The sequence below is a fragment of the Saccopteryx bilineata genome, chromosome X (assembly GCF_036850765.1).
Source record: "Saccopteryx bilineata isolate mSacBil1 chromosome X, mSacBil1_pri_phased_curated, whole genome shotgun sequence".
In the NCBI taxonomy this organism is placed as follows: domain Eukaryota; kingdom Metazoa; phylum Chordata; class Mammalia; order Chiroptera; family Emballonuridae; genus Saccopteryx; species Saccopteryx bilineata.
This window is the reverse complement of record NC_089502.1, coordinates 120,146,307-120,162,252: the sequence shown is the minus strand read 5'-3', so window position 1 is coordinate 120,162,252 and position 15,946 is coordinate 120,146,307. Positions and strand designations below refer to the sequence as shown.

At 40.4% G+C, this 15,946-nt stretch overlaps 1 protein-coding gene across 5 annotated transcripts in view; it reads right to left on the bottom strand.

The window, feature by feature from the left end:
• The window catches only part of DMD (dystrophin), a 2,360,554-nt gene that overhangs the window by 796,610 nt on the left and 1,547,998 nt on the right, over nt 1-15,946 (bottom strand). For all 5 annotated transcript variants that reach the window (XM_066250305.1, XM_066250306.1, XM_066250308.1 and 2 more), the window contains one exon: nt 2,460-2,568. In XM_066250305.1, coding sequence (XP_066106402.1) covers nt 2,460-2,568 — 109 coding nt within the window. The remainder of the gene's footprint in view (nt 1-2,459; nt 2,569-15,946) is intronic.

Here is a 15,946-nt window from a genome sequence, read left to right as displayed (position 1 = left end):
TTTTTCAAAAAGGGTGCGTCTTATACATGAGGAATATGGTATTCTCTCTCTCCCTAGAATACTGTCTCCCAGATGCACAGGGCTCACTTCCTCACTTCTCTCAGCTTTCTGACTTCCTTAAATGTTCTCCAGATAAAAGAGCTTTCCTGACCCACCATAGACATGTCTATTCTCATTTGCGCTCCCTTGGACTCTTCTCGTGTTTTCTTGTTCTTCCTAATAAACTAGTGTTGAGCACATTAGTCATGTGGGGAACCCAATTCAAATGTAGATTAGGATACAATGAGTCTATGGCAGGGCCTGAGACTCTGTATTTCTAACAAGCACCCATTTGACATCAATCTGTGAATATTTAATATCAAGGTAGCATCTTTTCTCTTCCTTATTAACTCATCATCTTTCTCTTCCAATCAGAGCATATGTTTCCTAAACAGAGGGACTTGATCTTAATCTATGCTGTGTCCTCAGCACCTAGTCTGATGCCCAACACATGAAAGTTTCTCAATAAATATTTATTAATTGAATGATTATCTATGATGCTGGAAATCAAAATTACAATTTTGAATGATTTTCCATTAGAAAGATTATTGTTCCATTTAAGGACTTTACAGGTGAAATAGATTACTGCGCTCTGGCTTTGTAACCTGCCTACCATGAGTAAGGTGGCTTTAATATACTGCTCGCAAAAATTAGGGCATGTTTCAAAATGAATATGAAGTGATTAAAAAAAGCATTTGATTTTTAAAATTAAGAACATCAGAAAAGCAAATGACAAGTCAAAGAAAGTTGTTCAATTATGCAAATGAGATGCAAAACCAACTTTTATTTCATTGGTGAAAATGCCCTATACAAAAGGCTGAAAGTACTGGAATATTACATGTCCCCTGATCCCCGAATTTTTGTGAGCAGTTAGGTGTATAAACCCATCAATGTGTTCAGAGTTCAGTGAACTTAATTCAGTGGAACTCAATCTTTTCACAGAGTTAGAGAATCTGAACATACAAGAAAAAGGTAGACAACAACTACCAATAAGTGATTATATAGAAACAGACTATGCAAATGTGCTGAGGGAACCAAACATTACAGGTCATAAAAAGAAATAAACTTGGTATAATTAGTTGAATATAAACCCTGATATAGCAATTTTAGTGTCCCGGGCTGATTTAAAAAAAAGAAACGTAATGCTTGCATATTGTTTGTAAGTCTCCAACGTCATTAAATCCAACTCTGATGACTGTTCAGAAACCCCAGGGGGCAAATGAAACATACTATCTCCAGATTGCACAGCCACTTTTAACACAGAACTATTTGTACCTTCTACTGAATTATCATTGTGCTATCCTGGGTGTGATCTTTTTAGCATGGTATATTTCTACTTGATATAAAATAAAAATCAACTTTACTTCAAGAACTAGTCACCAGGTTTTAATATGATATTTTGATCATTTGATCTTTAAAAAAGTAGACAAGGCAAAAACAAAACCAAACCAAACCAGAAGATGTTTTAGTCCCGCCTAATGACAGGATTGGTATAGCAAAGAAATTTTCTGGCTTCTCTCCCCTGAGCCAGCATTACCATTGCCACGAGATTTTATGCATACCTTCTACTAATAAATGAATAGAAAGTGAAATAAAAGACTGAAAATATGCAGTAAAAATAGCAATGAAAACTAGAGTATAATGAAGAAACCATTGCTCTCGTGTTTCTGCTTGTGGTACACATTGTCCATTTTCCTTTTTCTTGCACTAAAAATCAAAGAGCTCTTAAAATTGTTTTGAAATAGGATGGAGGAGGGGCTGGTGGATCGTGTTTCCGTGGTTTCAGGGCGTTGTATAGGCTTATTTGAAGACCATTGTCTCAATAACACAGGATTCATTGAGATGGAAACCTCATGAATTAGAGCTAGGGGGTACTCTGGTGATCCTCCCTAATCCATCCTTCAGGACAAGACACCCACCCTGCTGCTGGGAGTGTTGGTGGTCCTTAACCAGCAATGGCCTCTGGCTCCAGAAATCACTTCTAAGGTGTTCTTTCCTTTCCGCAGGCAGCCCGTGGGAAATGAATTGCTGGGTCAGGAATACCAAGGTCAGGCCCCCTCCCTGTAATTCAGGACAGCTCTGCATAGCCAACCCAGCTCCAAAGCTCCCACAGAATCGGTTGAGGCCGCTGTCACTGTCAAATCTCCCTCCAGCCTACTCTGCTGTCTACTCCAGTGTGCCTTTTTTTGTCGCAGGTGCATCTCCAGGAAACACGCTCCAATGTGCTTTGGTCACCCAACCGTCTGAATCAGCCAATTTCCAAGGAACCTACTCTAAGACATTTTGTACAGTAAGTAACACAAAAGTTTATTTCTATTTTCAGAACAGCATCCAAAACTCCCTTTCACCCAGAGATTGCCTCACTGTTGTGCTTTTGAGCAAATGGCTACGGCCAAAGAGAACGCGAAACAGGTACTTACAGGGTCCAAAGGCGGTCAGTCCTGGAGCCGGGCCAGGCTGCTTCGCCCTCAGCTCTTGAAGTAAGTGGGTTACTGCCTTCCACTCAGAGCTCAGATCTTCTAACTTCCTCTTTAATAGAAAAGCACATATGTAATTTATCAGATTAACATCGTGCAGATAACTTAATTCACAAAGATATTGATTCATTTTTTGAATACATTACTGTGTTTCTATTGTATTTTACTTGTAAATCAATAATTCTAGGTAGAATTCCTTTCAAAGATATCATAATTATTTTAGCCAGCCACCCTAGAAATATTTCTCAATCGTTTGCTGCATACAGGTTTTTGCCCCAGGCATGATTTTATTTAAAGGCAGCAGAGAACAAACATTAACAAAAGTAAAACAAATAAAACACCAAAAAATAGTGTGATCTCAGCAACTGGCTTGCCTTTTATTTGAGTAGTATAAACAAAATTTTATTTGTAACATAATAAACATACCTTCCATAAGTTTCTTTACAATTTGTCCAAAGAATAAAACCTCTAGCATAATTAGAATTTATATTTTGCCTTAAATATTACAACATCCATCCACATCAGCTTTGGAATTTTAATCTTGCCTAATACTATGAAATAGGGTAATCCTTGATCAGTGGCAAAATCTCTAACTTTTGCTGTCAACCATTTTTCTTGATCATGCTAATTCCATACATTCCAGAATATTCCATGGATTTGTAATAAACTTCCAAGATGGAGGAAAATTTCTTGCTCATTGTTTGCCTGAAATTATTGCTTACGTTCATCTCATTAGACAAAATATATGCTCCAAAACCGCTCACAAATTCAGCTACTAAAACTCCTTTAAAATGTTTGTTGCCAGCGGTTCCAAAGTGCAGGACATCTTGAGCCACGAACATGAACACATGGCGTTGTGCCTGCGCAAAGTTCCGCAGAGCCCCGCCCCTTGCTGTGTTGGCCCCGCCCCCACCCTATAATTATCATTTACTGTTTTCTTGGCTGGACTCTTTTAAATAGTAGCTGGTACAGCTGCATATGAGAACTATCCAAAGAACATTAAAAATATACTAATGTCCTGGCTCATTCCAGACCAGTTGTATCAGGATCTCTTGGAAGGAGGGGTGTGTAGTATACATGAAGATATGCCGGTCAGAATCCACTTCAAGGATGGATTCTTACGCCAAGTGGTGGAAAAGATGTCCGTAGACATCCTCCTGCTGTTAATTCCTTCAGGGACTGCCCTAGCTGCAGAGAACTGACTTGCCCAAGGGCATAGTCTTCCCAAGGCAGCCCTCATTCAATGGCTGATCAAGGTGAGGGTATAAAGCAGGGGTCTCCAAACTTTTTACACAGGGGGCCAGTTCACTGTCCCTCAGACCACTGGAGGGCTGGACTATAAAAAAACTATGAACAAATCCTTGTGCACACTGCACATATCTTATTTTAAAGTAAAAAAAACAAAATGGGAACAAATACAATATTTAAAATAAAGGACAAGTAAATTTAAATCAACAAACTGACCAGTATTTCAATGGGAACTATGGGCCTGCTTTTGGCTAATGAGATGGTCAATGTCCGGTTCCATATTTGTCACTGCTAGCCGTAACAAGTGATATGACACATGCGTCCTGCATCACTGGAAGTAGTACTGTACGTGAGCGTGAGCGACGCCGTGCTGACCACCAATGAAGGAGGTGCCCCTTCCAGAAGTGCGGCGGGGGCCAGAAAAACGGCTCCCTATGCGGCCTGCGGGCCATAGTTTGGGGACCCCTGGTATAAAGGCTCAGTCAATCTGGCTCACAGTAGGGCAATTTTGAAGGGCCATTTCAGCTGCAGAGCTCCAGTGGAGTCAACCAAGCCTGCATAGGTCAGTGGTTTGCCGGTATATGTTGAACAACTGGCTCTCTTGGGGTGGGTGGGAAAAGGCCCTGATTTTAGTGTTTGTCCATTTCTTTGGTGTAAATAATCCCAACAGCCACTATTAAGTTCCTAAGATAATGTCAAGTGGCACCCAAAATGCCTGAAAATTTGACTATAGGCTCACATGAGGAGATACAAGGTGGCTTCAGTACACCAACAGGTAGCCATATGATTACAGTAATCCCCTCCCCCTCTTATCTACAGGAGATATGTTCCAAGACCCCCAGTGGAAGCCAGAAAGTATGGATAGTACCAACACCTATATGTACTATGTTTTTCCTTGCTGTACATAAACACGTATGATCTACTTTAATTTATAAATTAGGTGCAGGAAGAGATAACAAGAATAACTAATAATAATATAAATATTATAACAAGATGCTGTAGTGAATGCCTTTGAGGCCACTAAGTAAAATAACGGTTACTTGGATACAAGCACTGCAATACTGTGACAGTCAACCCTATAAGCAATGGCTACTAAGTGGCTAACAGGAGGGAGATGCTGGGCAAAGGGACGATTCACGTGATTTACAACCCAGGCAGGACAGAGCAGGAAGGTGTCAGATTTCCTCAGTTACTCAGAACAGCACACAATTTAAAACTTATACATTGTTTATCTCTGCAATTTTCCACTGAATACTTCCGGATCACGGCTGCCCACACATAACTGAAACTGTGAAAAATGAAACTGCTGATAAAGGGAGACTATTGTACTTATATCTGCGAATTCCGGGTTGAGGCTTTTACAAATGAGTGAGGTTTCTCCACCCTTTCTTTCCTTTTCCATTGGCCGGAAGTAGAGAACTTCAGGCCTTAGGACAAATCTTCGCAGTGCCTGGGGGTGAGGGGATTAGAATTAACGCCCCAGAATAGTGGCTCTCACACTTTGAGTTAATCAGGCTCACCTGGTGTCCTTGTTAAACCACTAATAGCTGGGTCCCAGCTCCAGAATTCTAGATAGGTTTTGTGTGGGATCCAAGAATTGGCATTTCTAACAATTTTTCAGTTGACCCTGATACAAAATGTCCAAGACCAAAGCCTAAGATGTCTATAATATACATAATGAGTTACCTAAACATCTTCAATTGACTAGATATGCACCGTCCTTGAGAAAAGTAATAGGCGCTCACATCATTTTCTGTAGGACTTCGTTCTATTGAGGAACCCCACTGGTGAAAAGCTGCCATGGGAATAAACACTAAAAACTCATCATTTCCTAATTTAACTATCATCTGGGCTTTTGAGCTATTTATGTCTCTCGTGTCTCACATGTTCAATAGGGGCTTTTAAATGTTTCCCCAGACTGCATGTTGTTAAACATTTGCTATCACATCAATGAATATAACTTTTTTATTTATTAAACCATATGCCTTGAATCGAAAAGCAAACAAAAATGCCTCTGATCAGTGAGGAAAGCTACCATTGAATGTAGTGACATGTGGAAGATATTTATCCATCCTGACATCGGAGCTAATGCTGAGAAATATTATAAAAGCTAGTGAATTAATGTATATTTGATCTCTTGATTCACCTGCAAAGTTGCAGTGACTTCCCAAGGACAAATATTAAGAGCAACTAAATAGTAACCATGCTGATGCTGATAACAAAAGGCAGTAACAGATAATAGGAAGAGGACAATAAACATAGAAGTAGATAAGTAGAAAATGTGATCTTAGTCATACAGTGAACGGATAACAGTATAGGGTATAATGAAGTGTTATTGTACATCATTTAATTGATGTGTTTCTGTGCCAGGGGAGAGGAGACAGAGGGTGAGGGAGGGGGAGGCAGAGAGAGGAAGAGGGATGGGGAGGGAGAGAGGAAGAAAGGGAGAGAGAGAGAGGGAGAGAGGGAGAAGGAGAGAGGGGGGAGAGAGAGATAGAAGGAGAGGGAGGGAGAGAGGAAGAGAGGGAGAGAGGAAGAGAGGGAGAGAGGAAGAGAGGGAGAGAGGGAGAAGGAGAGAGGGGGGAGAGAGAGATAGAAGGAGAGGGAGGGAGAGAGGAAGAGAGGAAGAGAGAGAGAGAGGGATAGAGGGAGAGGGGAGAGGGGGAGAGGGAGGAAAAGGGAGGGATAAGGAGGGAAAGGAAAGAAGAGGGAGGAAGAGGGAAGGAGGGGGAGAGAGTTAAGGGAGAGGGCGAGAGGAAGGAGGAGGGAGAAGAAGGGAGGGGAAGGGAGATGGAGAGAGGAGGGGGGAAGGAGGGGAGGGAGGGAGAGGGAGGGAGAGGGAGAAAGAGGAAGAGGGAGAGAGAGGGAGAGAGAGGGAGGGAGAGGGAGAAGGAGGGAGGGGAAGGGAGAGGGCGAGAGGAAGGAGGAGGGAGAAGGAGGGAGGGGAAGGGAGATGGAGAGAGGAGGGGGGAAGGAGGGGAGGGAGGGAGAGGGAGAAAGAGGAAGAGGGAGGGAGAGGGAGAAGGAGGGAGGGGAAGGGAGAGGGAGAGAGGAGGAGGGAAGGAGGGGAGGGAGGGAAGGGGAGGGAGAAAGAGCCTTATTGGAGATTAATTTAAACACTGCTGGGCTCTGCCGACTACTCTAAGTAAATCAGCAAGCATATGGCCCCAGAGAGAGTGGGCGAGGAGAGATCAGAGTTTGCTGTTCCTAGAGTTGGCTAAGTTTCCACTTTCTCCTAGTAGTGCAAGTATCTCACTACATTTGATATGGATTCTAATATATAAAGGTATGTATTTATCTTACAATGTGGCCACTAGAAGCAAATTAACTGCTTCATCTGGGTCTCAAATGAGGAAACAGTGAACTGTATTAAACTTAAAACAATAATTAATGTTGATAACAATGCCTCTTAAAATCACGAAATATTGAAATTACACTGTTTTAGAATGAAAATTTCTGAATCTCAGTCCTAACTCATGTATATAACACTACCACCTAACTCAGAGCTTTGTTGGAGAAACTAAACAATATCATTTATGTGAAAAGAACTCTGTAACCCATAAAATACCATAAAATTATTAGTTATTATGCACTGCTTAATGAAGCAAATCAGAAGACACTGAATAAAAGTGGTCATTAAAATACTTAAAATAAAAAATATTTCAATGCTGATAGGAGTAGGTTTTGGTTATCCTGAAAAAATAACATGTTTATATATTTCATTTCCTTTTATTAATATATAAATTCTTAACAGCCTTTTCATGTATTTGAATGTTATCTTGTCCACTGTTATTTCCAAATGAGTAAATGGGGCACTGGTATAATTTCCAATGTGAAAATTTAAAAAATTAAGTGGCACCCTAAATGTACTGCAAACATCTGAGGATTACTGCAAAGTGTCAAAAATGCACTAAGCTCAGACTTCTATATTTGCCAATTTTTTCATAATTTTTAGCAAATAACATCAAATAATATGGTTGTAGCCTGACCAGGCAAAGGTGCAGTGGACAGAGTGTCAGACTGGGACATGGAGGACCCAGGTTCAAACCCCGAGGTCGCTGGCTTGAGCATGGGCTCACCAGTTTGAGTGCGGGGTCATTGGCTTGGGTGCGGGATCACAGACATGACCCCATGGTCGCTGCCTTGAGCCCAAAGGTCGCTGGCATGAAGCCCAAGGTCACTGGCTTGAGCAAGGGGTCACTTCCTCTGCTGGAGGCCTCCCCACCCCCCGGGGGTCAAGGCACATATGAGAAAGAGATCAATGAATAACAAAGGTGCCGCAACAAAGAACTGATGCTTCTCATCTCTCTCCCTTCCTGTCTGTCCCTATCTCTCCCTCTCTCTAACTCTTTCTCTGTCACAAAAAAAAAAGTTCTAGATTTTGACTGAGGTGGTCATAAAACCAGTCTTGAAATTTCTTAAGGGATCTGGTGTGCTTTAGAGTTGGAATTGATTACTTATGGATTATAGAATTCCTATTTTATTTGGTTCGGTTTTGCTTTTTGGTTCTCTGGCATGAACCCATATTTTCTAGTCTCACATCTTTTCTGTTAGGCTGTAAAGTTATTTTGGGTGGCAGAAATGTTTGGCTGCAGCAACTAACCCAGCATTCTTCACATAATAAACTTTAAGCAGTGTTCAATAAAAATCTGTAAAAGGTAATGATTCACTGGTCATGTCAATAATCTAACGAGCCTGACATGTGTTGGCGCAGTGGGTAAAGCGTCGATCTGGAACACTGAGGTCGCTGGTTCAAAACCCTGGGCTTGCCTGGTCAAGGTACATATGGGAGTTGATGCTGCCTGCTGCTCCTTCCTTTCTTTCTCTCTCTCTCTCTCTCTCTCTCTCTCTCTCTCTCTCCTCTCTAAAATGAATAGTAAATAAATAATTTTAAAAAATAATCTAACAAAATTGAAGGGAACCAAATAGATGTCAAAACTCCAATATCTTTAAATATAAAATCAGTGGGATGATAGTTATCAAGTATTATTCTTGCCCAGATTTCAAGAATTTTAAATCTTTGAATGTGAGTTTATCTGTGGAATCTAATAAAATAAACAAAACAGAAACAACCTCAAAGATACTGATGTTGCCAGATGGGAGGGGGTTTGGAGGGCTGGGTGAACTAGTCATGGGGGGTGTAAAGCACAGCATAGGGAATATAGTCAATAATACTGTAATAACTATGCCTGGTGTCAGATGGGTACTAGGTTTCAGGGATGATCATTTCCTATGTTATATAAATGTCTAATCACTATGTTGTATACTTGAAACTATATTATATTGTATTTCAACTGTCACTGAAAAATTAAAAAAAATATTAAACTCTCAATACAATATACAGATGATCTATTATAGAATCATATCGCTGCAATCTACATCACTTCATGAAGCAGTGTCACCCCAATAAATTCAATACAAAAATAAAGCATCTGCAACACATTTAAATATAGAAAAGCCTCTTGGAATGTACTAAGTAAATTGCCGATCCCAGCCTTTCCTCACAAGTACTCCGACTCCATAATCAGAGTGGATTCATATTTTACTCAAAGGGAGAATGGTGGAGATCATTTTTTTTTTAACAGCAAACTTAGTTTCATGATAGGGGACATTTGCAGCTGAGTGTTATTTTTTTTTTAAATTTTATTTATTTATTTTTTACAGAGACAGAGAGTGAGTCAGAGAGAAGGATAGACAGGGACAGACAGACAGGAACAGAGAGAGATGAGAAGCATCAATCATCAGTTTTTCATTGCGCGTTGCAACACCTTAGTTGTTCATTGATTGCTTTCTCCTGAGTGTTATTTTCTATTGTATATAAATTGCTTGGAAATGGCCATTAAATATTAAGACAATTACATCAAACAATTCTGGTTCCCAATTCTATTATAATACACAATGTGAGCCTTTCCTTGGGATCATGGAGCTACTCTGTATTTCATGATAAAAGCCCCTATTTTGTTAGTGTAAAAGAAGGGACTGTTCTTCGCAGCTAAAAGAACCTTGACTGGAAGTCTACTGAAATTCAAATATTTTCATTCAAGAGTAAAAGTGATCCAAACTTATAGAAGAGAGGAGATCCCCAGAGAAATATTCAATGAACAGAGAGTGGTCAAGCATATCAGCCAAACCCAATGAAAATGTAACTCTTACATTATTAATATCCTCATTGAAGGAGGATTTACTGGAAAGTCAAATGGTATTAAGATCCTTAAAGGTATGTACCATGCCCTCAACTTGTCTAGGCTCTTCAGAATACTCAACAGAGTTCTGAGAACATAGCGGCAGCTCAATAAAAACTTCTGACTGATTTCAAAAAGAGCAGAAATTAATCCCAAGAAATATGATTTCTGAATATAGCTTTCCCTTTTTTTTTTAATTTTTTATTTATTCATTTTAGAGAGGAGAGGGAGAGACAGAGAGAGAGAGAGAAAGGGGGGAGGAGCTGGAAGCATCAACTCCCATATGTGCCTTGACCAGGCAAGCCCAGGGTTTCGAACCGGCAACCTCAGCATTTCCAGGTCAACGCTTTATCCACTGCGCCACCACAGGTCAGGCAGCTTTCCCTTTTTAATTTAACATGAAATATATTTTAAAACTCTATTTGTGTTTGGGAATTTTTAAAACTTAAAATCTTATCTATTTCTCTTGTGTGAATGTTTGGCATGCAATTGATTCCTGTTACACGACTAAATGAATTTACCTATGGCTGAAACATTTATGTCTCTATGTCTCTCTGTATAAATGAAATTAAATACAACTGAAGATCAGGGGTAGAATTAAAATTTTTTAAATGCTTTCCCAGTTCCAACATGAGCTACTGAGTGAGTCTAAATTGAAACTGTACCTCAAAATATTTCCTTAGAAAGATATCAGCTCATATTAAAGCTTTATAATGTCTTCTGTGTCTCAGTTGTCTTATCTTGATCAACAAAGTTGCATGGTAGTCTGAAATAACCTCAAGAAATGTGAATTTTGGGATGCTTATGATAGTCACCTGCCAGAATTGGTTAATAAAAAAGAAAAAAGGTGGTCAAGAAAACTGACAAACCATTAGCAATTATCTATAGAGTATAACCTCACATCAGTGATGAAGGTCATCATAAACAAGTCCTTTAAAATAGCTTTAAAAAGCTGAACAATAAGTTGTTATAATGGGGTGATAAATAATAAACATCTAAGAAACATGAAAAGATGATCCCTCCTAATATTGTGAATGGGTGGTGAGGTTGGGAATAAAAATTCAAGTGATAGGCCCTGGCCGGTTGGCTCAGCGGTAGAGCATCGGCCTAGCGTGCGGAGGACCCGGGTTCGATTCCCGGCCAGGGCACACAGGAGAAGCGCCCATTTGCTTCTCCACCCCTCCGCCGCGCTTTCCTCTCTGTCTCTCTCGTCCCCTCCCGCAGCCAAGGCTCCATTGGAGCAAAGATGGCCCGGGCTCTGGGGATGGCTCTGTGGCCTCTGCCTCAGGCGCTAGAGTGGCTCTGGTCGCAACATGGCGACGCCCAGGATGGGCAGAGCATCGCCCCCTGGTGGGCAGAGCGTCGCCCCTGGTGGGCGTGCCGGGTGGATCCCGGTCGGGCGCATGCGGGAGTCTGTCTGACTGTCTCTCCCTGTTTCCAGCTTCAGAAAAATGAAAAAAAAAAAAAAAAAAGAAAAAAAAATTCAAGTGATAACAACGAGGAAGTGATAAATAGCCCTTCTGGTAACTGGAAGCTAGCTAAACGATCTAAGAATATAAGTGATGGTCTCAACTGAACATAAAAGACAGTCACAGAAAATAAACTAGCCAGAGACAGGGCCGTACTAGGGTCATGTTTGGAACGTGACAAAGGCAAGGTCACTCTGCCTTCATAAAAAGGATTAATATGAGGCACTGCTACTTCTTCAACAGTGACAGCTCTGCCCTGCCTTAGCCCCTCATCTTCCAGGTGAAAGCGAAGACACCTGATCACCACACTGACACTGCATCTTGAAAGCATTTTATCCAGAAATGGCATCCACTTCCCTAATTCATCCTTAAAATCTGCTAGCCAGCCGACCTTGGTGAGCTGCTCTTTCCAATGCCCTCTGAACTAAAATGCTCTGCAGTCTTTCTGGAGAGCTTTCTGGCTTAGTGTAGCAAGCTAAATAATCACAACTTATTTATTTATTTATTTGTTTGTTTGTTGTTTATTTTAGTGAGAGGCGAGGAGGCAGAGACAGACTCCCGCATGCTCCCCGACCAGAATCCATCCAGCAAGCTCAGTAGGGGGTGATGCTCTGCCTCTCTGGGGCCCCTGCTTCATTGCAACCAGAGCCATTTTTTAGTACCTGAGGTGGAAGCCGTGGAACCATCCTCAACCTCCGGGGGCCAACTCGCCTAATCAAGCCATGGCTTCAGGAGTAGAAAAGACAGAAAAGGAGAGAGAGAGAGAGAGAGAGAGAGAGAGAGAGAGAGAGAGAGAGAGGAGAGAGAGAAAGAGAGAGGGAGAGAAGGGTAGAGAAGAAGATGGTCACTTCTCCTGTTTGCCCTGACAGGGAATTGAACCCGGGACTTCCCACACTGGTCCAACACTCTATCACTCAGCCAACCAGCTAGGGTTCCAACTTTTTTATAATAGGCATGTTCCTAGTAGTCTTTGGATGGAGAACTTTATCAGCGTCATATGGGACTCAGTGCCACATTGTAAATAACTTGGAAGATGGTGAGATCTAGAATTCTGGACTATACAAATGAATAATGTGAGCGAACTCATTTTATAAAATAGAAAAGTGGTGAAAGCAGTATTTCTAATCAGTGTGTTATTTTATAAAAATGTGAGAGTTCAAACTTGGAAGTTATATTCCATTTGAAATTAAATATAATTAGACATTTGGCAATCTCATCCATATTCCTAACTGTTTATGTCTACAAGTCACTCAAAGATCTGTTAAAAATTTTATCTTCTCAATGGGAAAGTGAGGATGCTTTTTATATTCAAGCACACATGGTTAGCATTTATCCACCCTCTCCTACTCTTAAGACCTTTTCCTCAGTTGTGAAGCTAACCTGTATTTTTTAAAAATGAAATTCTGCTACTCATTATGAATAAATTATAAATTCCCTCTAATATTTACTTTGTATAATTCTCTCAACTTTTTCCATTACCACTGACATGGAACTTGTGCTTACCAAGTGAAACAATCAAAATGGACCTGTTCATGTAGAGAAGAGGACAGCTTTATGTCTGTTACCTCGCTGTGGCTTTCTGATGTTACAAAATATAAGTGGCACCAGCTAAATGACATCACATGCCTGATGGATGATTTATAAAATCCAAATATTGTCATAATTATAATATTTAATTGGCAACAGTCTGACCAAGTAGATAGCATTTGACCTGTTCCGCTGTATATAAATCCTCAGATATACTTCTGTTGTGATATATTAAAGATTATCAGCCCCCTCCCACAAAAAACCCCTGAGGATGTTCTTAGAAATGTTAATATGCTTATGTTGGCAGTAGAGCACATTCATTGGGAGAGAAAAAAACCAGCTTAATGGAGTTAATTAAGAACAAAACAGCTGGGAAAATGAAATATCCCTGGTTGTGACTGACTACAACTGAAAATGACTGATGATGTTGTCACTCTGCAGTTTATATCTGAGGAAATGAAGCCTGGAAGATTAGAACTGCTCTCTTGACCATTTGGCTACAGCAATTACTTTGTAGTAAAGGTTGGGGTGGAACCCTTTGGCCAAATACAGAAGGCTCTTAACACTGTACTTTTTCTGTTCCATTTAAAAAGAATTCAAGAGTGGTAATAAAATATATTCTTAGGTTCATGTCAGCATTATTTTGTAAAATAATCTAAAAAGTTAGCAAATGAGCTGGATTCATCTTATCACTTCAGCAAGTAACTAAGACATTTAAAATTTCATTATTGCTTTGAGTTCTAATACATACAAGTATTTTGATATTCTTATAGCTGTTAACAGTTTAACAGAAGGAGTAGTGTCCAAAGTTAGAGAATGAGTATGAATAAAAGAGAATGTCATCTGAATGCTTTAAATCCAAGAGATGGTTAAAAATTTATACACCAAATAACAAATGGCTTCATTTTTTGTATTTGTCAATATTGTTGCTACTGATAGGGTTTTTGTTTTGTTTTTTTCTTTTTAACTGAGAAAGTGAGTGCTCTTCAGGATCTGGTCATTTATCTGTAGAAAACGTAACTTTGAAAATGATTTCATCAACAGCAACATTGTAAAATATTATTACCAAAGGTATAACTCAAGCGAAATATTAAACAGTTGGATTCATCTAATAAATCTTCAACAAATTTTGAAGTTAAAATGAAGGCACAATTTACAAAACAAAAGAGATAAAAGTATGTGTGTGTATGTGTGCGGGGAGGGAAGACAGAGGGAGGAAGGCCGGAGGAGGGAGGAGGGAGAGAGGAGAAGGAAAGCAAAACAACGATGCTTATACCTTTAATCATATTATTTTAAGATATTACCATCATTGAAAATTAAAGAAATCCTGCCTGACCAGGTGGTGGTGCAGTGGACGGAGCATTGAACTAGGATGTAGAAAACCCAGGATTGAAACCTCAGGGTCGCTGGTTTGAGTGTGAGATCATAGACATGACCCCATGGTCGCTGGCTTAAAGCCCAAGATCTCTGGCTTGAGCAAGGGGTCACTTGCTCTGCTGCAGCCCCTGGTCAAGGCAATGAGAAAGCAACCAATAAATAACTAAGGAGACTAAGGAGCCACAACGAAGAATTGAAGCTTCTCATCTCTCTCCCTTCCTGTCTGTCCCTATCTGTCCCTTTCTCTGTCCCTCTGTCTCTGTCACATACACAAAAAGAAAATTAAAGAAATCCTAGAGACATTGATGAAGTGAAAGAAAAATTTTTAAAAAGGAACATAGGTTCTCCCGTCTCCCAAACAGGACTCCCCTTGGTAGCTGAGCATAGGAGCTGAGCGGACAGACCGTCTCATGCAGAATGTGGAGCTGCCAACAGACAGTTAATTTCCGAAAAATCAGAAGCATTCTCTGATGTGTCCTTAATTAAAATGTCTGCAAGCAGTGGACATACTAATTATCCATTTAAATACTCACTCTTACATATATACCATGAGGGAGTTCCAGTTTTTTTTTAAGAACATCAGTTTCTTCTTCATAATTATTATACAGTGTGTCCGTAAAGTCGTGGTGCACTTTTGACTGGTCACAGGAAAGCAACAAAAGATGATAGAAATGTGAAATCTGCACCAAATAAAAGGAAAACCCTCCCAGTGTCTGTAGGATGATGTGGCAGCATGTGTGCATGCACAGATGATGATGTCACACCGTGTATACAGCGGAGCAGCCCATGGCCATGCCAGTTGAGATGTGGATGGTACAGAAGAAAGTTCAGTGTGTTCTGTGGCTCGCTAAATTTGAATCCGTGACCAAAGTGCAACGTGAGTATCGGCGCGTTTATAACAAAGCGCCAAGACATTAATCACTTAAAACAGAATCACAGATATTATTCACTCTGTTACACCAGACGTCCTTACCCGTGTGTGGCAAGAACTTCACTATTGTTTGGATGTGTGTAGGTCAACAAATGAGCCCACGTCGAACTGCACTGAATAGGTATGAAACTGGGAGAGTTTTCCTTTTATTTGGTGCAGATTTCACATTTCTATCGTCTTTTGTTGTTTTCCTGTGACTGGTCAAAAGTGCACCATGACTTTACGGACACACTGTACTTTCTGAATGTACATGGCCCCCACCCAAATTAAACAAAACCAAACTTCTTTCATGAAAATGTACTGGAGGCTACTGGGACCCCTTTGGCTTCCATTAAGGGATGAGAAACCTGAGGTTAAGGAGAAAGGGTATTAGGAATAGCACAACTCAAAAATTTTAATATAACAAATTTAAGTTGAAAACAGGCTTTTGGTTCTGTACTATAAGAGCAATGGATCGCTCTTTAGAAAAATCATCCATAAGATTTAAAAAGAAGTTTTGATCCATGCCAGGGTTTAAATAGTTCCCACGGCTTGCAGTCTTGTGCTGCGGGGCTCTGTGTTCTGAACCACGAGGTCATCTTTGAGCCCACCAGGGCTGCAGGAGACCACAAGCCCCAGCTGGTTACCAGGGGTTTGCAAGGCCATGGCTGACAGCAAAGTCTGCCTATGGATCAACTACTTCTCCACACCTCCAAC